The 23,097-nt window shown below is 43.4% G+C and overlaps 1 protein-coding gene across 3 annotated transcripts in view; it reads right to left on the bottom strand.

The window, feature by feature from the left end:
- Positions 1-23,097, bottom strand: part of DCLK2 (doublecortin like kinase 2) — a 151,608-nt gene that overhangs the window by 102,179 nt on the left and 26,332 nt on the right. For all 3 annotated transcript variants that reach the window (XM_056562824.1, XM_056562823.1, XM_056562825.1), the window contains exon 2: positions 13,368-13,702. In XM_056562824.1, the coding sequence (XP_056418799.1) occupies positions 13,368-13,702 (335 nt within the window). The remainder of the gene's footprint in view (positions 1-13,367; positions 13,703-23,097) is intronic.

Raw genomic sequence — 23,097 nt, forward strand, 5'->3', positions numbered from 1 at the left:
GAGCAGTTAGACAGAAAACTTCAGAAGCTAATAACTATTGGAAGGATTAAGATTTTTTAATAGAAGTAATTTACAAATCTGTTTAACTTTCCGGAGCCAGTTGATATATATAAAAAAAGCTTTTGCCTGGAATACCCCTTTAACTTGTGGAGTGATTAAACCATGTGAATTAGTGATAGCTAGTAGACAACCATGTGCATAGCTCTGATACTTTGCTTAACTTTAAAGTGTTGCATCCTGATGCAGGGCCTCCAGATGTAGTTGGAAGGGTCAGTAAAGTATCTCTGATTGCAAGGGACTAAGACTGCGTACAGTACACCCTTGCTGCAAGAGACTGAATTAATAAATCAGTACCTCAAGAGTACTGTCAGATTGTAATTCTGCACCTAGGTATATGTTGACGTAACTGCCAAGCCCGAAGTTCCTCTACTAACTAATGCCTGCTGTAGTTATTTAAGGACTGTGCTTGTCAAATTATTGCTGTGGCATCTACTATACCAACAGCCTGCAGACACCTCTTACATGTATGGAATTTGTCCTGAAAAGAAGGACCTTTACTATTAGCTCTTTATGCCGCCATATATTGAAGTGTATTTCCGTGTTTCTGTAAAGCTTATGAACACTTGCAGTAAAATATTGCACACTATTTTAGGGCATCCAAATGACATCTTTAACTCAAACACAGTACTTAGAGTAACATGGGAAATTGACAAGAGGCCGTCTATAAGCGTATTTGTGCTTCAGTAGGATGTAAAAAAAAAAATTGTGTTAAAGAGTACCTGTCATCAAACCATATTTTCTAAACTAACTAAGATTATATTCCCTAACTACTCCTAACACCCCTTCTGCCCTTAAAAATTATATTCCGAGCTTTAAAAAGCTGTGTATCATACCTTTCCCCTTGCTCACATTGTGTGGGCTCCTGGCAGGAGAAAGTGGGTGTTCCCCAGCAGGTGGGACGTCACTGAGGCCTGCGAGAGCTGTGCCTCATCATGCCCCGCATGCACTTTCTGAGTTTGGTCTCCTGCCAGACTGGGAGGAGACTAAACTGGCTGTTTGATTTGCGCAGATTCGGAACAGAACAGAGCCACCTAGTGGCTGTTTTTTCAATCATATTAAAAACATTTAAAAGGTTGAGAATTTTAACAGCAAGTAAATAGCAAAGTTTCTTAAAATTACACAAGGAACAGTATATTAAAAGTTTAGTTTGGTGACAGATAATAAAGTCACTGATGGCCTAGAAGAACAGAGTCATTGATGGGCATGGTAAACTGAGAATCACACAGTAGCCTCCAGCAAAACCTGATGTGACACATGACATCTGCGGGGGGAAGGTCTCACAGACTGATGAACTGCTAATAACAGGAAGCTCAGTGGGACACAATGTATATTGACCACAATTTACAAGCACGTCTGTGATTTGCCTTTAAGATGACAGATGGCATGTTAGGCTAATAATCAATGGGCATTAAATATGCTGCATAAACAATCTACTGCAAAGAAAAGACTAAAATATAGAAGGGAATGGCATTAAATTCAAATCAGTTACAGGTGGAAGGACATAAATTATGTATCATCATCATGAGATATTATTGGCTAGCTTCACATTCATCCAAACAACTATACACCAATGCCCGAAATCACTTAACAAGCAGAAGTGCCTGGATAACAGAGTGTGGAAGCAGCGGGGAATTAGTCATTTGCTGTCATCTGACACAGGCAGCTTTATGATAATCTGTGTCTGCCGCTACCCAGATGAAATAAATAGCAAATAGAAGTCAGCGTTCTCACAACACAAGCAAAGAGATACTTCTATTGTTATCTTATTGTTCTATTGATGATCTTATTTAAAAATAACAGCATATCGCTTATGCATCTTCCTAATACTGTACTATACAGAGAGCACACTTACCACTTACTCACTACTTGTGAGGGATTGATAGGTTGTTTAGTAAGCCAATATAACTAGTAGATGACTACAGATATCCACAGAATTCAACTGTGAACAAACGTTTATTAGTTAGTCATGGCCGTAAATGTTGGCACCCCTGACATTTTTCTAGAAAATTACGTTTTTCTCACAGAAAAGGATTGCAGTAACACATATCTTTTTTTTTTCTACACACAAAAGGATTAAACATGTGTATAGCAAACAGGTGTTACTGCAATCCTTTTCTGTGAGAAATACTTCATTTTCTAGAAAAATTTCAGGGGTGCCAATATTTCTGGCCATGACTGTATGTATATTGCCCCCTTGCAGCACTTCTATACATATGGTCCCGCAGCGTCAGGGCAGCCGGGGAACGCAGCTCAATGCTTCCCCGGCCTCCAGTGTTATTTACCATTACAATCCTCACAGTGTCATATTTCAGCAAGAAAAATATTAATCTTCCACTGTAATAGAAGTTTTTTTTCTCTTTTACTAAACTGGATCTGTAACAATGGCCAACTGGATACATTGGCCTCCTGGGTCAGATCTAGTTTAAAGGGGTACTCCGGAGGAAAACTTTTTTTTTTTTTTTTTATTGAACTGGGGCCAGAAAGTTAAACAGATTTGTAAATTACTTCTATTAAAAAAAATCTTTATCCCTCCAGTACTTATTGGCAGCTGTATGCTACAGAGGAAATTTTTTGATTTTTGAATTTCTTTTTTGTCTTGTCCACAATGCCCTCTGCTGAAATCTTTGTCTGTGTCAGGAACTGTCCAGAGTAGCATAGGTTTGATATGAGGATTTTCTCCTGCTCTGGACAGTGCCTGATACGGGCATCAGGTGTCAGCAAAAAAGAAATTCAAAAAGAAAATAATTTCCTCTGTAGCATAAAGCTGTTAAAAACTACTGGAAGGATAGAGATTTTTAATAGAAGTAATTTACAAATCTGTTTAACTTTCTGGCACTAGTTGATTTAAAAAAAAAAAAAAAGTTTTCCCCTTTAAGTGCAAAATCAGTGAGAAAAGACTCCCTAGTCTTGTCCTTATGATCAATGAAGGACCACGAGGTAAAACTCCCCTTAAAATCAAATGGTGATGGCACATTCTAACACTATGTCTTCAAGTTATGAGATGTGAGTACCGATTTCAGCATTTTATTGTGCACCATTCCCCTTTGCCTTTTCTGTATCGTAGTCATATAGAAGTCAATAGGACATTATAATGCCCTGAAGGATGATTAAAGGGGTACTCCGGTAGAAGACAATTTTTTTTTAAAAACAACTGGTGCCAGAAAGTTAAAGGGGTATTCCAGGCAAAACCTTTTTATATATATATATATATATATATATATATATATATATATATATATATATATCAACTGGCTCCGGAAAGTTAAACAGATTTGTAAATTACTTCTATTAAAAAATCTTAATCCTTCCAATAGTTATTAACTTCTGAAGTTTTCTGTCTAACTGCTCAATGATGATGTCACATCCTGGGAGCTGTGCATGATGGGAGAATATCCCCATAGGAACGTGAGTCATCAGAGAGCAGTTAGACAGAAAACAACAACTCAACTTCAGAAGCTAATAACTATTGGAAGGATAAAGATTTTTTAATAGAAGTAATTTACAAATCTGTTTAACTTTCCGGAGCCAGTTGATATAGAAAAAAAAGTTTTGGCCTGGAATACCCCTTTAAGCAGATTTGTACATTATATTTAAAGCTATTAATCCCTCCAGTACTTATCAGCTTCTGTATACTACAGAGGAAGTTCTTTTCTTTTTTAATTTATTTTCTGCCTGACCACAGTGCTCTCTGCTGACACCTCTGTCCATGTCAGGAACTGTTCTGAGCAGGAGAAAATCCCCATAGCAAACCTATCCTTCTCTGGACAGTTCCTGACATGGACAGAGGTGTCAGCAGAGAGCACTGTGGTCAGACAGAAAGGAAATTCAAAAAGAAAAAAACTACCTCTGTATTATACAGCAGTAAAAAGTACTGGAAGGATTAAGATTTTTATATAGTAAGTCATTTACAGATCCGTTTAACTTTCTGGCACCATTGGGATGGTGGCAGCGGGGAAGTGTGTGTGTGTGAGTATATATAAACAAGTGTAAAGCATACCACAGTTTGTTAACAGATTGTGAAATCTAATCCATGAAACAAGGTTAACTGCAGGAGAGAAGGAACAAGCATGTCCAAAAGGTAAGGGATTTAAGCACGGCAGATGGAGACTCTGCAGTAACTTCTGATATGGAAAGTTGCCAAGTATTGTTTAATGGTATTGAACAAGGCAGAAACTCTTAGGCAGTTCACCTCTTTATAGTACTTTTGTGGTGGTGCAGTATGATGTCAGCGCTATAATGTGCCAGTAGGGTTCAGCCTGCCTATTGCCTATATACATTTAATAATTATATATATATATATATATATATATATATATATATTATACTGTAATGACTGGGACATAACCATTCCAGGGTATTCTTCATACAGAAGAGACAGAGAAGGCAAGAAAGGAGGAGGAGTGGCCCAATATGTGAAAGGTAGCATAAAATCTAACCTAATACAAAGCCAACATAGAGTCAGTTTGGGTTACGTTGCAGTTTGGTAATCATGCAGTAACTCATGTAGGTGTTATATATAGACCCCCTGGCCAAGTTAAAGAATTAGATGATCTACTAGCTGAAGAAATAGCTAAAATGAAAATGAAAGGAGAAGTTATCAGCAGCACCCCGCTATCATTACTGCGCAGAGCGAGATCGCTCTGCACGTAATGACGGGCAATACAGGGGCCGGAGCATCGTTACGTCACGGCTCCGCCCCTCGTGACATCACGGCCGGCCCCGTCAATACAAGTCTATGGGAAGGGGGCGTGACGGTTGTCACGCCCCCTGCTGTAGACTTGCATTAAGGGGATGGGCCGTGATGTCATGAGGGGCGGAGCCATGACGTCACGCTGCTCCGGCCCCTGTATCGCCCGTCATTACGCACAGAGCGAACTCGCTCTGTGCAGTAATAATGGCGGGGTGCCGCAGCGGCGATCCCCGGGGTCCCCAGCAGCGGGACCGCGGCGATCTAACATCTTATCCCCTATCCTTTGGATAGGGGATAAGATGCCAGGGGCGGAGTACCCCTTTAATAATTAGAAATCTAATATATCATTATAAAAAAAAAAACAAAAAAACAATGAAGATAGGGAAATCTACAAGATTAGGCAGAAAGAAGCCAAGCAAGTTATAAGAACTTCTAAAGTGCAGGCAGAAGAGAAACTAGCTCAGTCTGTGAAAAAAGGGGATAAGACATTGTTCAGATATATAAATGAAAAAAGGAAATTAAAACAAGGACCAAATTAGAAACAAAAAGAAGTATGTAGAAAAGAATAAAGTTTTAGCCTTAACGAATGGTTCTGTTCAGTTTTCACAGATGAAAAAGAAGGAAAAAAAAGAACCTTAATTAGGGAGGAAGACTAATGAGTCGTTTGATGCATGTGTATTTACAGAGGAAGAGGTTCTATGTTTGCTGTCTAAAGTGAAGACAAATAAGTCACAGGGGCCTGATGGGATAGACCCAAAATTATTAAGAGAGCTTAGTGGTGAGTTAGCAAAACCTTTAACAGATTTATTTAACCAATCACTGGTAACAGGAGTCGTCCCGGAAGATTGGAAATGAGGAGGAATCAAGAAACTATAGGCCAGTAAGTCTGACATCAATAGTGGGGAAATTAATGGAAACCCTACTAAAGGATAGGATTGTAGAACATCTAAAATCCCACATAGAAGACTTATCAATAAACTGCAGTCATTGAGCTTGGACTACCAAATTGTTGAATGGATTAGGCAGTGGCTGAGTGACAGACAACAGAGGGTTGTAGTCAATGGACAATATTCAGAGCAAGGTCTTGTCACCAGTGGGGTACCTCAGGGATCTGTACTGGGACCAATTTTGTTTAATATCTTCATTATTGATATTACAAAATGTCTCGATGTGAAGGTGTATCTTTTTGCTGATGACACAGATATGTAACAGGGTTGATGTTCCTGGAGGGATATGTCAAATGGAAAAGGATTTAGGAAAACTAGAAGACTGGTCAGAACTCTGGCAACTGAAATTTAATGTGGATAAGTGCAAGATAATGCACCTGGCACGTAAAAACCCTTGGGCAGAATATAGAATATTTGACACAGTCCTGACCTCAGTATCTGAGGAAAGGGATTTAGGAGTAATTATTTAAGAAGACTTAAAGGTAGGAAAACAATGTAATAGAGCAGCAGGAAACGCTAGCAGAATGCTTGGATGTATAGGGAGAGGTATAAGCAGTAGAAAGAGGGAAGTGCTCATGCCGCTGTACAGAACACTGGTGAGACCTCACTTGGAGTATTGTGTGCAGTACTGGAGGCCATATCTCCAGAAGGATATAGATACTCTAGAGAGTTCAGAGAAGAGCTACTAAACTAGTACATGGATTGCAGGATAAAACTTACCAGGAAAGGTTAAAAGGACCTTAAAGGGGTACTCCGCTGCCCTGCTTCCGGAGCTCCGCCCCCCAGCGTCCGTAAGTTTATTGTTCCGAACCCTGTGTGTGGGCTTCCGTGTTCAGGGCCGCCCCTCGTGACGTCACGCCCGCCCCCTCAACGAAAGTCTATGGGAAGGGGGCATGACGGCCGTCGTGCCCCCTTCACATAGACTTTTGTTGAGGGGCGGGCGTGACGTCACGAGGGGGCGAGCGTGACTTTACGAGGGGTGGCCCTGAACACGGAAGCCCGCACACAGCGTTCGGTACAATAAACTTCCGGACGCTGGGGAGCGGAGCTCCGGAAGCAGGGCAACGAGTACCCCTTTAACATGTATAGCTTGGAAGAAAGAAGAGACAGAGGTGATATGATAGAGACTTTTAAATACATAAAGAGAATCAACACAATAAAAGGAAGAGAGCATATTTAAAAGAAGAAAAACTACCACAAGAGAACATCATTTTAAATTAGAGAGGCAAAGGTTTAAAAGTAATATCAGGAAGTATTACTTTACTGAGAGAGTAGTGGATGCACGGAAAAGCCTTCCTGCAGAAGTGTTAGCTGTAACTACAATGAAGGAGTTTAAACATGCATGGGATAAGCATATGGCTAGGTTCACACTGTGGAATTTCTGGGCAGAATTTCTGCCGGAGATTAAGCCGGTGGCACTAGGACCGCACGGACTGCATTGCCATCCCCACAGATGTCAATGCATTTCTGAGCAGATCTCCCAAAAGATCCACCCAGAAATGCATTGCAGTCTATGGGGACGGCAATGCAGTCTGCTCGGTCCTAGAGCCGCCGGCTCTATCTCTGGCAGAAATTCTGCCCAGAAATTCTGCAGTGTGAACCCAGCCTAAGGCTATCCTTCATATAAGATAGGGTCAGGGACTATTTATAGGATTCAGATTATTGGGCAGACTAGATGGGCCAAATGGTTCTAATCTGCCGACACATTCTATGTTTCTATGTAAACTATGTAGGGAAAAACTATACACCATGGAACCAGTGCAGGAAAGAGTGTTAGGCTAGGTTCAGACTATGGAATTTCCGCCTGCAATTCCACTTTGCTTGCTAAAATGTATAGTGTAGTGAATGGGATTCCGTTCACAAAGTCACACTTCAGAATTTTTGAAACGGAATTTGTGTTGCTCTTTCTTCAGGTGGAAATACTCGCGGAACACATTGCAGTCTATTGGAGACTGCAGTGTCCGCGCGGTCCTGGCCCCACTCGGAATCTCTGGGTGGAAATTTTCTTCCCGGAGATTCCGTAGTCTGAACCTAACCTTAAAATTTAAGTATTTGTAATATGTTCTCAATGTTAATTCTAACTAACAATCTACAGTCCTGCTGCACATAACTACAGGGCGGGCCATTTATATGGATACACCTTAATAAAATGGGAATGGTTGGTGATATTAACTTCCTGTTTGTGGCACATTAGTATATGTGAGGTGGGGAAACGTTTCAAGATGGGTGGTGACCATGGCGGCCATTTTGAAGTCTGCCATTTTGAATCCAACTTTTGTTTTTTCAATAGGAAGAGGGTCATGTGACACATTAAACTTATTGGGAATTTCACAAGAAAAACAATGATGGGCTTGGTTTTAACGTAACTTTATTCTTTCATGAGTTATTTACAAGTTTCTGACCACTTATAAAATGTGTTCAATGTGCTGCCCATCATGTTGGATTGTCAATGCAACCCTCTTCTCCCACTCTTCACCCACTGATAGCAACACCGCAGGAGAAATGCTAGCACAGGCTTCCAGAATCCTTAGTTTCAGGTGCTGCACATCTCGTATCTTCACAGCATAGACAATTGCCTTCAGATGACTCCAAAGATAAAAGGGGGTCAGATCGGGAGACCTTGGGGGCCATTCATCTGGCCCACTACGACCAATCCACTTTCCAGGAAACTGTTCATCTAGGAATGCTCGGACCTGACACCCATTATGTAGGGGTGCACCATCTTGCTGGAAAAACTCAGGGAACATGCCAGCTTCAGTGCATAGAGAGGGAAACACATCATCATGTAGCAATTTCGCATATCCAGTGTTCTTGGGGTTTCCATTGATGAAGAATGGCCCCACTATCTTTGTACCCCATATACCATACCATCAATTTTTGTGTTCCAACAGTCTTGGAGGGATCTATCCAATGTGGGTTAGTGTCAGACCAATAGCGGTGCTTTTGTTTGTTAACTTCACCATTCACATAAAAGTTTGCCTCATCACTGAACAAAATCTTTTGCGTAAACTGAGGGTCCTGTTCCAATTTTTGTTTTGCCCATTCTGCAGCACCTGAAACTACGGATACTGGAAGCCTGTGCTAGCATTTCTCCTGCGGTGTTGCTATCAGTGTGTGAAGAGTGGGAGAAGAGGGTTGCATTGACAATCCAACACAATGGGCAGCACATTGAACACATTTTATAAGTGGTCAGAAACTTGTTAATAACTCAGGAAAGAATAAAGTTACGTTAAAACCAAGCACATCATTGTTTTTCTTGTGAAATTCCCAATAAGTTTGATGTGTCACTTGACCCTCTTCCTATTGAAAAAACAAAAGTTGGATTCAAAATGCCAGACTTCAAAATGGCCGCCATGGTCACCACCCATCTTGAAAAGTTTCCCCCTCACATATACTAATGTGCCACAAACAGGAAGTAAATATCACCAACCATTCCCATTTTATTAAGGTGTATACATATAAATGGCACACCCTGTATATTTAACAAAAGTAAAAAGGAACTAAGCAAGGGCTAAATCCTTGCACACCTGAGACTTTTCTACAAATGCAAAAAAAAAAAAATGCGAACACTTTGGGATGACCAAGATTTCTGCATTGATTTCTAAAAGATGCTGTCTGATTGTTAATTATATCACAATTACAGACCAGCAGGGCTATATTGCCAATAGGAACCTATATAGCTGTGCCTAGGGCAGCAGTGTTGAGGGAGGCAGCTCTTCAGTGGGTACAGAAAATTATAAATACTTTTGATGTAGCTGTGACCTGGAGACAAAAAACAAACAAAAAAAAATTCCCCCTTGTCTGGTTCAGACAGAACCCTTTTTAAAGTGTGTGCATACTAAGAAAGGGTTCCTGGACATATTTGAGAAAGGGTTCTTTCCGAACCAGAAATGCATTATTAAGTGCTTTTTTTTCTGCTTACTGTTTGTATTATGTCATATATCAACAAATTCTACTTCTGGGAAACGCGCCAGGATTGGATTTTTTTTTTCTCACTGCCTACTTCCAACAACATTTTGTTTTCTTTATATACATATGTCTGATAGATGCAGGTCCCATCTAGCTGTAGAATAGGCCACCCCCCACCCCTGACAGCCTGATTGTGAAGGCCAGATGTGGCCATGATCACGAAAACACCTAAATGGGCTACTCTTCGTGGTTTCTATAACTTCCAAAGAAGTATATAGGAGTTGGCATAGCTGTTTCCATATCTCCAATTCACATCCATAAATATCCATGTTGGAAAATGACAATAAACAGTCAAAACACAGGTATAGGTCTGGCATTTATTCCATTTCCTCTGTATTTCTATTAGAATGGAGCAGTTGCATGCACACATGCACCACTGATTCATTCATTCTCTAAGGGAGTCGCCATAGATAGCTAAACAGCTGTCATAGAGAATGTATGGCTCCACAACGAGCATGTGGGCTCTGCTGTGCCATTCCGATGGTAGACTCAGGTCTCTTTTTTAGATTGCTTGGGTCTCAGCGGTCAGACCCCCCCCCCCCCCCACAATCAGGGGATGACACCTTTAAAGCGTACTTGTCAGATTCCACCAAAAAACTCACAAAAAATTGTTACGTTACTCAGTACCTAATCCTGATAATGTACATGTAATTATTTAATTTATGTATCTATCACAGATATTTCACAAAAAAATAGCATATTACAGCTGCCCACTGTTTTTTTTTAATCTTCCCAAAGGGAGGAGGCGTGTCCCTCTCTTGCCTGCACTGTGATGACTCCTCCCCCTCCCTCACTCTGCTGACTCACTGCTCTGGGGAGCAAGCCTGGCAGCCCTGCTCTGTAACCCTTTCCTCTCTGGTGTTATGCTGTACACACACACACACACACACACTCTGATTATTGGGGATTGCATGAACTTCACCACCAAAGACAATACAGTATGGTGAGTGTATAACTTACATCTTCCTAAATTAGTGCAAAGGTTTAGTGCTAAAAGTACAGTGTTTTTTTATGCATACATTTTCTGTTCCTATATCATTCATGTGTGTCATCCTTTGCCAGTCCTGTAATGCTGGGACTTTTGGAACAGTTGGAGGTACAGTGTTTGGATAACTTTCTTTTGCAGAAGTGTTGCCTTCAGCTGTGTGCCTACAGCTTTTGCAAAACTACAACTCCCAGCATGTCCAGACATCTACTGACTGTCCAGGCATGCTTGAAATTGTAGATTTGCAACAGCCGGAGGCACATGTTTGGTAAAACTCGGTTACAGTATTGTTGCTGCAGCTGTGTTCCTCCTGCAGCCTTGTCAATCAGCCATCTCCTGTCCATTACCCCTGGACACGCTCATGCTATTGTGGGACTCATAGGTGTCCCAGGAGGTATGGGGACCCCAAGTGATAGGATTTTCAAAGGCAGTTTTCTTTAATAAAATGTGATTTTTTTTTAAAAGAAGTATATTAAAAAAAATATTAATTCTGCCAAGATGTACAACACATAAAAAGTTTTTATATATGACTGTGCCCATTTAAGGGTACTTTCACATATAACCTGTTTTCATGGTGTTTTCAAACAATTAATAACATTGATTCATTTTTCACTTTGCTCACAAGCCTGTGTGATATAACAGACAGGAAAAGCAGTATCATTTTTCCGCCACTAATCTGAGGCCACTGCAATAGACATATGGGTATCTGCCCCATTACAAAAGTTCATTCATTCAACTTAGTATTCAGAAGAATAGAATAACAGTACAGTACTGACCTTTAGTCACTTAGCTATACAATCAGCAGCAAGCGCCACATCCAAGTATACAGGAGCCCCCTTATCAATGTCCTGTCCTTTCGCAACGTCACTCAAAAACTGAACAACATTGTGCCCATGAATGTCTCTTATTATACTATAATCCTGTGAGGCTTCATACTAACTAATGTAGAATTGGCTCCTAAAGAACAATGATTTCCATGCCTGCTGTTACTATTATACGCCTTGCCACATGAGCTACACAATGACATTTCACCCACGCAACTGAAGTTAAGTAGAAAGTACAGCAAAAAATATTTTGTAGCTTTTTTTTTTTTAACAACAGCTGGGCTCAACTACCACTTGTTGTTCCACATTGTATTATATTGTAATGATGTTGGTAGTGTTTTACAGGAACACGAACCCCCTCTAAATATCCATTGTTATAAGGACCCAGACAGTGCAGAGATAACTCAATCTGCTAACACAAAATAGGATTAGGTTTGTCTGTTTCCGTTAATAACCATAATTCTCTGAAATAAACAAGACTTAACAGAGGTGGCATTATATGAAAAATTAGAGGCCTGATATTTTAAGAGGGAATTCTTCTATAATTGTGTTCTTTTGTTAAGCAAACACTTCTTTAGGGTAGGGTCACACGTAGCATATATGCCACATATAGCACCCTGCGTAAAATCAGCTGCACATCGAAAAATACACTGCATATTCTCCTATGATCAGACACAATGGGCTACCCAGCATCAGCTCTGTTCATGCGGTGAGGTTTGGAGGTTTGCTAATAGGAGAATATGCAGTGTATTTCCACTGCCCAGTGTGAAATATGCTGAGTATATGCTATGTGTGACCCTACCCTTAGGGTCTATTCACATGCACAGAATTTGAAGTTGCAGGTTTAATGTAAAGATTTCAATGTAAACTAAATGACTGTACGCAGCTTCAAATCCTGGGCAGCAAATATGCGCAGGATACTGTACGTGTGAATACACCCTTATTGTGTACAGCTTGTCTTAGGCAGGGTCACACGTGCCATATTTTGCTGCATGTTTTACTGTGTGTACCCCTAAAGCTTTAGTGGAAACCAAATTGATACAAAGACTATTTTGAATATTGACCTAATAACTTCAATGCCATATAAGCTACTCATCCCAACACAAAAACAGCTCACCCGGAGTGTGTGTACAGCCAGCCACAAAAGCCTATTGCAAACCAGTGAATAGAATATAGCCAGCACTCTGATCTTGATAAAATAAGTAGTAATCCCCCATTAGCATCCTTAATATCCATAGCAGGAGTCCATAGTAGTTAGTCCATGTAGTTAGGATGGAGAGACAAAAAAACCAGGTGTTTCAGCCTGCAGTAGGCTTTACCATTGGCCAGAGTAAGGCCTATAGCAAGCTGAAACATGTTAGTTGTTTCATCTCTCTTAGGCTGCATTCACACTGCGTTTGGAGCGTACGGCTGCCAAATCAGGCTGGGGGAGGGAACAACCGTGCGCTCCTGTACCCCAACCGGACTGGCGTCGAACTCCATTGACTTTAATGAGCCGATCAGAGTCAAACAGTGACTCCGGTCAGCTCATTTCTGGCCCGTATCCGGTTTTGTGACCGAACCGAAAACTGCAGTAAACTACGGTTTTAGGTCCGGTCTCAAAACCGGATACGGGGCAAAAAGGAGCTGACCGGAGTCACTGTTTGACTTCGGTAGGCTCATTTGATTCAATAGAGTTTGGCGCCGGTCCGGCTGGGGTATGGGAGCGCACGGCTTTCCTCTCCCCCAGCCGGGTCTGGCCGCCGTACGCTCCAACCGCAGTGTGAATGCAGCCTTAACTACATGAGTATTGTACCATACTGCAAATCTACTATGGACGGTTATGGATTTTGATGAAGATCAGAGATTGGTTTACCTCTTTCCACAATACTTTCTTATACATATTTACTCACCTGCTTTCCATCTAGAGTACATAGCCTCTTGACAACACCCGAATCCAACTTTATAGCATCCGTAATGTCTGCTAAGACTTGCTCAAAGGAGTGTGCAGTTTTTTTATTTAGAAGGATGCGCACAGCCTTGCGCGGCTTTACTCCACTCCGGATGACGGTCACAAGCTTGGGTTTAATGAAGTCCTTGCTTTCTTTCATTTCATTCTTAAGTGAAATTAAGGAGGATAACGATCGGCCAGAGCCAGTCCTTACATTAACAGACCAGTTGGGACTGATGTTTCGGTTGTAGTCTACCTTTCGATATGATTCATTTGAAGCACAAACGTAGCTTTCTCCTATAATCAAAAAACAGCAATGGGAAAAAGACCTATTATTAGTGGTAAGGAAATTCATTTTCTATTGCAGTGGTTCATAGAAATGATGTTAGATACCCCAAATTTACAAAACAATATCAAGTAAAACTGGAGCATATGACCACAAGGAACAAGCCCGGCAAATGTATTGAAATTAAAGGATCATGATAAAACCACCTATTTTACATTTTCTGTAGACTATGCTTTTGAGTTCTGCTAAATCGAAGCACATTTTCGGAAATGGACTGAATGTAGTCACTAGTAGATTTTGTTCAGTGCACTAAGGTCAATGGGCCCGCCATGAATACACCGGATATACATCGGCATACATTTTGCCAAGTATACCGTCAACAGAGCCCTGAAAGAAGGCCTTAAAGTGTACCTGTCAACAAAAACTTTGTATATAATGTAGATAATAACATAAGTATATTTGTAATATACATTGGTTAAAAAAATGTGTATATTTTTGGGTGAAAAAATGCTGTGCCTGCAGCTATTGCATGTGTGTCTCTCTGAGGAGTCCAAAGTGAGGAGAGGACAAGCAGGGTTCTGCGCAGACTCCTGGCTTGTAAATCATCCTCATGTGTGAGCCTATGGCATGCCACAGAGCCTCAGTGCACAGACCCCACTTGCAGCAGGGTTAACGCTGCACAGAGCCCAGCTTGTCATCGCTGCACAGAGCCCTGCTTGTCCTCGCTGCACAGAGCCCTGCTTGTCCTCACTGCACAGAGCCCTGCTTGTCCTCACTGCACAGAGCCCTGCTTGTCCTCACTGCACAGAGCCCTGCTTGTCCTCACTGCACAGAGCCCTGCTTGTCCTCACTGCACAGAGCCCTGCTTGTCCTCACTGCACAGAGCCCTGCTTGTTCTCACTGCACAGAGCCCAGCTTGTCCTAACTGCACAAAGCCCTGCTTGTCCTCACTGCACAGAGCCCTGCTTGTCCTCACTGCACAGAGCCCAGCTTTTCCTCACTGCACAGAGCCCTGCTTGTCCTCACTGCACAGAGCCCTGCTTGTCCTCACTGCACAGAGCCCTGCTTGTCCTCACTGCACAGAGCCCTGCTTGTCCTCACTGCACAGAGCCCAGCTTTTCCTCACTGCACAGAGCCCAGCTTGTCCTGACTGCACAGAGCCCAGCTTGTCCTGACTGCACAGAGCCCAGCTTGTCCTGACTGCACAGAGCCCAGCTTGTCCTGACTGCACAGAGCCCTGCTTGTCCTGACTGCACAGAGCCCTGCTTGTCCTGACTGCACAGAGCCCTGCTTGTCCTGACTGCACAGAGCCCTGCTTGTCCTCACTGCACAGAGCCCTGCTTGTCCTCACTGCACAGAGCCCTGCTTGTCCTCACTGCACAGAGCCCTGCTTGTCCTCACTGCACAGAGCCCTGCTTGTCCTCACTGCACAGAGCCCTGCTTGTCCTCACTGCACAGAGCCCTGCTTGTCCTCACTGCACAGAGCCCTGCTTGTCCTCACTGCACAGAGCCCAGCTTGTCCTCACTGCACAGAGCCCAGCTTGTCCTCACTGCACAGAGCCCAGCTTGTCCTCACTGCACAGAGCCCAGCTTGTCCTCACTGCACAGAGCCCTGCTTGTCCTCACTGCACAGAGCCCTGCTTGTCCACCCACACTTTCTGTATTTGGACTCCTCATAGAGACACACTTGCTTGGGGGATAAAATTAATGGTAACTATTGTTTTGCTGATCATTGTTTATATATATAAAACTCAATGTGTGTGTTCCATCATCATGTCCAAATGGCTAAAGATATTAACATGAAACTTGGAACACATGTTACTTATATGTCAACAACAAACATAGGATAGTTAATTTAACCCTTACTCACCCCCATTTGCCAGGGTCTGGGTTTTTGTTTAAGATCCCATACAAGTCTATGGGAGATATATGTTACTGCATAACTTCTAAACGGTTGGAGATATTTCGATAATACTTGGTCACATGTTACTTATATGCCCACTTAAAATATAAGATAGTTAATTTAACTCTTAACTACCCCCATTTGTGAGGGTTGTTTTTTTTTTGTTTAAAGTCCCATGCAAATCTATGGGAAATGTATGTTCCCACACAACTTCCGTACGGCTGGAGATACTTCAGTAATACCTGGTACACATTATTCATGTGTCAAATAAAAAGATATGATAGTTAAATTAACCCTTACCTACACCCTTATATAAAAGATGGGTTTTTGTTTCAAGTCCCATGCAAGTATATGGGACTTCCAGTACCTTACTCCACATGCTCCGATCTGCATCTCCTGGTGAATGTGTCAGTCCTGCTTGGAAGCCACACCCCATCTTACAAAGACACGCCCACTGTTTAAGCCCCACCCATTTTATTCTCTACATTTTTTGTGCATCGGTCTGGCTTGCAAATCACGCCCAGTCCCACAAAGCCACGCCCCCTTCTATTTTCAGCTTACAATATCTTCATCACAAATCAGTCCCACCTGAGGACAGGATAGGAGGACGGGAAAGGAGGACGGGGCAGGGGGATGGGGCACGGGGACGGGATAGGAGGTTGAGATAGGAGGTCAGGATATGGGGTTGGGATATGACAACAATATATGAAGATGGGATATGAAGTCAAAAGCCTCCTTCTTTGTTGAAAAACTGGGCAACGCTGGGTACTCAGCTAGTTGTTATAAAAATGCCTTTTTTGTTAGCAGCTGAAGAGTCAATCTGGCTGTGTTGAGCTACAGCAGCACACCTCCTCCCTCCCCCACCTAGCCCTGTATGATTGATCGACGTATAGGGGAAGATTTATCATTGCTTTTAGAGCATTTTTTTGTCTATGTTTTGGCGCAGTTCAGACGCAAGCAGCATATTTAGCGACTTTTATGCGTCTTTTGATATAGGCTTTTGTCAAAAGTCGCTATTTTGTGCGCAAAAGTACTTTTTTAGGCGCAAAGCTACACCACCTACCAGCACGCGTGAGAATCACTACTATCTTCCACAATTCAACCTTTAACCTCTTGTGGACGACAGCGTCCCACTCCCCTTCTATGACACTTGCTCAGGAGCTGAGTGTGGGTCATAGCTTGGTGGTCCTAGTAGCTATCTGCCACCAGGACCAATCTCTAATGCCAGACATCACCGATCACAGTGATGCCCGGCGTTATCCCCTTAGACACCGCAATCAAATTTGATTGTAGCATCTAAAATGCAATTAAAAATGTCCCGGCAGCTCTGTGAAAGTAAGTAAAAACACCTTTCTTTTTTTACATGTTTTGTACTTTCCACAGCAACGTGTACCTGTGTATTGGGTAGAGGTGCTGGCTACATTTTAGTTTTTTGTTTTTTTTTGTGCAATTTGGGGGGAGTGGCTCCCTCTGTAGCCGTGCATCCCCTCCCCTATTTCACAGGAGGTGGTTTGGATTGATAGTGGATCCAACATGTCACCCAGTCAGAGGCTGCATGCCCAGCAGAGATGAGTGAGTGTTAGGGTCCCATCCGATATGAGGCCACCTCCGCGTGGTGGATGGGAGGACACGTTTTGATCAAAAAGTGTGCTAAGAGCCTCCATTTTGCTGACCAAGTTTGCTGCTGCCATTTTCTTTTTTTACATTAAAAAAATCTTCCAAATTCAGGACCCGGGAAAGTGTCTACTTCTCTCCCTCACAAGCGTCTAGAAAAAGTGTATGTGGTAGAGCTTTTCCCACCACAGCAGAGCTGCGCAAAATTCATCATCCTGCTGTACCTTCTTGATAAATAAGATGAATGCTATTCTCCGTGATCAGCCATCACAGGCTATGTAAAGGCAGAGGTGGTATTTATGTAAGTGGCTACTAAAAGAAGCCTAGAAAAATGTCTTCCCCCAAGACTTTATCTCCCTCATCTCCAGTCCTGAGAAGCTCCCCATACATTACATTCATAGATGTGACTGAAGGCAGCAGCTCTTTACCATGGACCATGTCTGGTAGTTACCGTATTTATCGGGGTATACCACGCACCGGCCTATAACACGCACCCTCATTTTACCAAGGATATTTGGGTAAAAAAAGTTTTTTACCCAAATATCCATGGTAAAATGAGGGTGCGTGTGTGCGCGTGTATACCCCGATATACCCCAGGAAAGGCAGGGGGAGAGAGGCCGTCCCTGCCCGCTTCTCTCCCCCTGCCCTTCCTGGGGTCTAGAGCCCTGCTGCCGGCCCTTCTCTTCCCCTGGTTATCAGCGCCGCTGCCCGTTCTGTCCCCCTGACAATCGGTGCCGGCGCCCCATTGCCGGCGCCGATAGCCAGGGGGAGAGAAGCAGCGCCGACAGCCAGGGGGAGAGAAGGGGCAGCGGCACCCATTGCCGGCGCTGCTGCCCCGTTGCCTCCCCCCATCCCCGGTGGCATAATTACCTGGGTCGGGTCCGCGCTGCTCCAGGCCTCCGGCGTGCGTCCTCTGCGTCATTGCTATGCACGGCGCGGCGCACTGATGTCATGCGCCGCGCCGTGCAGCGCATAGCAACGACGAAGGGGACGCATGCTGGAGGCCTACAGCAGCGCGGACCCGACCCAGGTAATTATGCCACCGGGGATGGGGGGAGGCAATGGGGCAGCGGCGCCGGCAATGGGTGCCGCTGCCCCTTCTCTCCCCCTGGCTATCGGCGCCGGTACCGATAGTCAGGGGGACAGAACGGGCAGCGGCACCGATAGCCAGGGGGTGAGAAGGGCCGGCAGCAGGGCTCTAGACCCCAGGGAAGGCAGGGGGAGAGAAGCGGGCAGTGACGGCCTCTCTCCCCCTGCCTTTCCTGGGGCGGTATCGGCGTATAACACGCACATAGACTTTAGGCTAAAAATTTTAGCCTAAAAAGTGCGTGCTATACGCCGATAAAAACGGTATTTAAGAGTGCATTCACACCATGTTTTATTTCCAGGGCACGGATCTGTGGTGGCCCAGTATGGGAGGTGTTACCCCGTGCTCCTGCTGTCTTGTTAGGCAGCCTCCTCCAGCGTCCCCAAGGCCCCCTGCACTTGTTTCCCCACTATAAATATGTTTTACCATGTAAAGTGTTATAAAATGTAATGTTGCTTTAACCTCTTGGGGGCGCAGGGCGTATCCATTCGCCCTGTATCCCCGATCCTTAACCCCTTAAGGACGCATGACGTTCTCATACGTCTCCATTTCCGAGTCCTTAAGGACACACAACGTATGAGAACGTCATGTGCTTTCCCGGCCCCCCGCAGCCATCTGGAGCGGAGCCGGTGCCCGATGCCTGCTGAAATCGATCAGCAGGCATTGCGGCATATCGCCCAGGGGGGTCATGATGACCCCCCATGTCGGCGATGGCCACAGATCGCTGGACAATTCAATTCCGGGTCAATCGGATCTCCAGTCTCTGACGGCCTCGAACAGCCATAGCCAGCAGGGGAGAGGTGGCACTGGTGCCACCTCACGATCGCCCTGATGCATCGGCCGGTTTACCGGCCGACCAATCAGGGCTCCTGCTGCGGGTGTCACTCCCGCAACCCGCTCCGCCCCTCTTCCGGAGGACGTGAGCGGGTGCGGGACGTGGACCCCGGCAGCTGTTGGGATCGGGGCCCCAGGGCGGCGGCGGCGAGGGACTGACCTGCAGCGTGGAGCAGCAGTTGGAGATGAGTGACAACCTCCTACTGTTGCTTAGCAACAGCTCCCAGCATGCAAAAAGGGCATGCTGGGAGCTGTAGTTATGCAACAGCAGGAGGCAGACCACCACAACTTCCAGCATTTCCTTATGGGCATGCTGGGACTTATAGTTTTCCAACAGCTGGAGGCACATTTTTTCTATGGAAAAGTGTACCTTCAGCTGTTGTATAACTATAACTCCCAGCTTGCATAATCAGCTAAAGTGCATGCTGGGAGTTGTAGTGGTGCATCTGCTGGTTGCATAACTACAACTCCCAGCATGCCCGTTGGCTGTTGGTGACTGCTAAGAGTTGTAGTTTTGCAACAGCAGAAGGCATACTGGTTGTGAAACACAGTGTGCCTCCAGCTGTTGCAAACTACAACTCCCAGCATGCACCGGACATGCTGGGAGTTGTAGTTTTGCAACAGCTGGAGGCACACTGGTTGTGAAACACTGAGTTATCAAACCAGTGTGTCTCCAGCTGTTGCATAACTACAATCCCCAGCATTCCCAGCCAAAGTAGTATGCCTCCAGCTGTTGCAAAACTACAACTCCCAGCATGCACTGATAGACCGTACATGCTGGGAGTTGTAGTTTTGCAACAGCTGGATGTCCCCCCCCCCCCTCCCCAATGTGAATGTACAGGGTACACTCACATGGGCGGAGGTTTACAGTATGTATCCGGCTGCAAATTTTCTGCCGCAGCTCAAACTGCCAGCGAGAAACTACTGTGAACCCCCGCCCGTGCGACTGTACCCTAAAAACACTACACTACACTAACACAAAATAAAAAGTAAAAAACACTACATATACACATACCCCTACACAGCCCCCTCCCCAATAAAAATGAAAAATGTCTGGTACACCTCTGTTTACAAAACAGAGCCTCCAGCTGTTGCAAAACAACTACTCCCAGTATTGCCAGACAGCCACTGACTGTCCAGGCATGCTTGGAGTTTTACAACAGCTGGAGGCACCCTGTTTTGGAATCACTGGCGTAGAATACCCCTATGTCCACCCCTATGCAAGTCCCTAATTTAGGCCTCAAATGCGCATGGCGCTCTCACATTGGAGCCCTGACGTATTTCAAGGCAACAGTTTAGGGTCACATATGGGAGAAATTGTGTTACAAATTTTGGGGGGTATTTTCTGCTATTACCCTTTTTAAAAATGTAAAATTTTTGGGAAACCAAGCATTTTAGGTACAATTTTTTTTTTTTTACATATGCAAAAGTTGTGAAACACCTGTGGGGTATTAAGGTTCACTTTACCCCTTGTTACATTCCCCGAGGGTTCTAGTTTCCAAAATGGTATGCCATGTGTTTTTTTTTTTTGCTGTTCTGGCACCATAGGGGCTTCCTAAATACGGCATGCCCCCAGAGCAAAATTTGCATTCAAAAAGCCAAATGTGACTCCTTCTCTTCTGAGACATGTAGTGCGCCAGCAGAGCACTTTTCTCCCTCATATGGCGTGTTCTCTGAATCGGGAGAAATTGGGCTTCAAATTTTGTGGGGTATTTTCTGCTATTACCCTTTTTAAAAATGTAACATTTTTGAGAAACCAAGCATTTTAGGTAAAAATGTTTTTTTTTTTTTTTTTTACATATGCAAAAGTCGTGAATCACCTGTGGGGTATTAAGGTTCACTTTACCCCATATGTTCCCCGAGGGGTCTAGTTTCCAAAATGGTATACCATGTGTTTTTTTTTTTTTTTTTTTTTTTGCTGTTCTGGCACCCTAGGGGCTTCCTAAAGGTGACATGCCCCCCAAAAACCATTTGTCGCTCCTTCCCTTCTGAGCCCTCTACTGCGCCTGCCGAACACTTTACATAGACATATGAGGTATGTGCTTACTCGAGAGAAATTGGGTTTCAAATACCAGTAAAAATTTTCTCCATTTTACCCCTTGTAAAAATTCTAAAATTGGGTCTACAAGAACATGCGAGTGTAAAAAATGAAGATTTAGAATTTTCTCCTTCACTTTGCTGCTATTCCTGTGAAACACCTAAAGGGTTAAAACACTTACTGTCATTTTGAATACTTTGGAGGGTGCAGTTTTTAAAATGGGGTCATTTGTGGGGTATTTCTAATATGAAGACCCTTCAAATCCACTTCAAACTGAACTGGTCACTGAAAAATAGTGAGTTTGAAAATTTTGTGAAAAATTTGAAAATTGCTGCTGAACTTTGAAGCCCTCTGATGTCTTCCAAAAGTAAAAACTCATACATTTTATGATGCAAACATAAAGTAGACATATTGTATTTGTGAATAAAAATACAATTTATTTGGAATATCCATTTTTCTTACAAGCAGAGAACTTCAAAGTTAGAAAAGTGCAACATTTTCAATTTTTTCATAACATCTTGGAATTTTTCACAAAGAAAGGATGCAATTTACCACAAAAAAATTACCACTATGTTAAAGTAGAATATGTCACGAAAAAACATTCTCGGAATCAGAATGATATGTAAAAGCATCCCAGAGTTATTAATGTTTAAAGTGACAGTGGTCAGATGTTCAAAAAACGCTCTGGTGCTAAGGTGTAAAATGGCTGGGTCCTTAAGGGGTTAAGTACTCAGGGCGTACCTGTATGCCCTGGTACCGTTTACCGGGTTTAAACCGTTCTCACCAGCAGAGAACGGGTTAAACCTGGTGGGTCCCTGTTGCGACAAAATCGCGATGTCCTGATCAGCTTACCGGACGACGGGAGGGTCCTCAGATGCCTTTCCGTTGTCTGATCGGCAATCTACTGCTCCATGCCTGCGCAGCAGACAGGAGCAGCAGAGCACCGGTAACACCGATCAAGGCTTTGCAATGGCAGAGCACTGATCAGTGTATGCAATCAGAAGATTGCATGTTTTAGCCGCTATGAGCATATTTCCCTATTGACAAAAATCAATAGCAGAATGGCAGTATATTTTCCCTTCTCCCTAGAAAGAGTTAATAAATGTTAATCTATAAGTTATTTGCATCCAAAAATATCCAAAGGATAGGGGATGAGATGTCATTCAGCAGAGTACTCCTTTAAATTGCTGACAAACAAGACACTTTTATAACTTAACAGAAACAACCCTTAAGGCTATGTTCACACACCAAAATTTCTGCATGGAATTCCACATGAAAATTCTGCATACATTTATAGTCAACACACTTCAATGGGATTCCCACAGAGGAATTTCTGCTGCAGAATTTCCGCTGCAAGAATTCCATTAAAGTGAATGGGCAATTCATTTCTGCTGAATTTACTGCAGCATTTTCATGCACAATTCTGTGCAGAAATTCTGCTGTGTGGACATAGCCAATGGTTAATTAAATTACCCAGCTCTTATTTGCCAGGACCTGCAGCTCTACACCTGGTATGGAGTTGATAGATTCCCTTCAATGAAAGCTAATAAGAAAATTGCTTGATTTTGCATTTAGGAAAGAATTAAACATAAAATATTGCAAACTGGTGTCCATAGCCTTTAATAATATATGGTCATATTATGTCTCTGACAAATCTTGTTTGTACAGTAGTACAGGGAAATAATATGCTACCTGGGGACTTTTGTGGGGCCCTACTGTAACTCCATATGCCTATGACTTCTGCTTGTGCGGAAGAATGGGCCTTTAATAATTTGCCATACAAAACTGCATACAGCAGTACAGTATACAGAGTTTCTGTTGCTCTATAGAAGTGTTTCCCAACCCATTTCAGTTTGGGGCATACCTCAGAAAAAATGTATTTACCGCGTGAGCATGCTGAGGTTCCTAGTAGGTAGTTTGTTTTGTTCCT

This window comes from Hyla sarda, chromosome 1, assembly GCF_029499605.1.
Source record: "Hyla sarda isolate aHylSar1 chromosome 1, aHylSar1.hap1, whole genome shotgun sequence".
In the NCBI taxonomy this organism is placed as follows: domain Eukaryota; kingdom Metazoa; phylum Chordata; class Amphibia; order Anura; family Hylidae; genus Hyla; species Hyla sarda.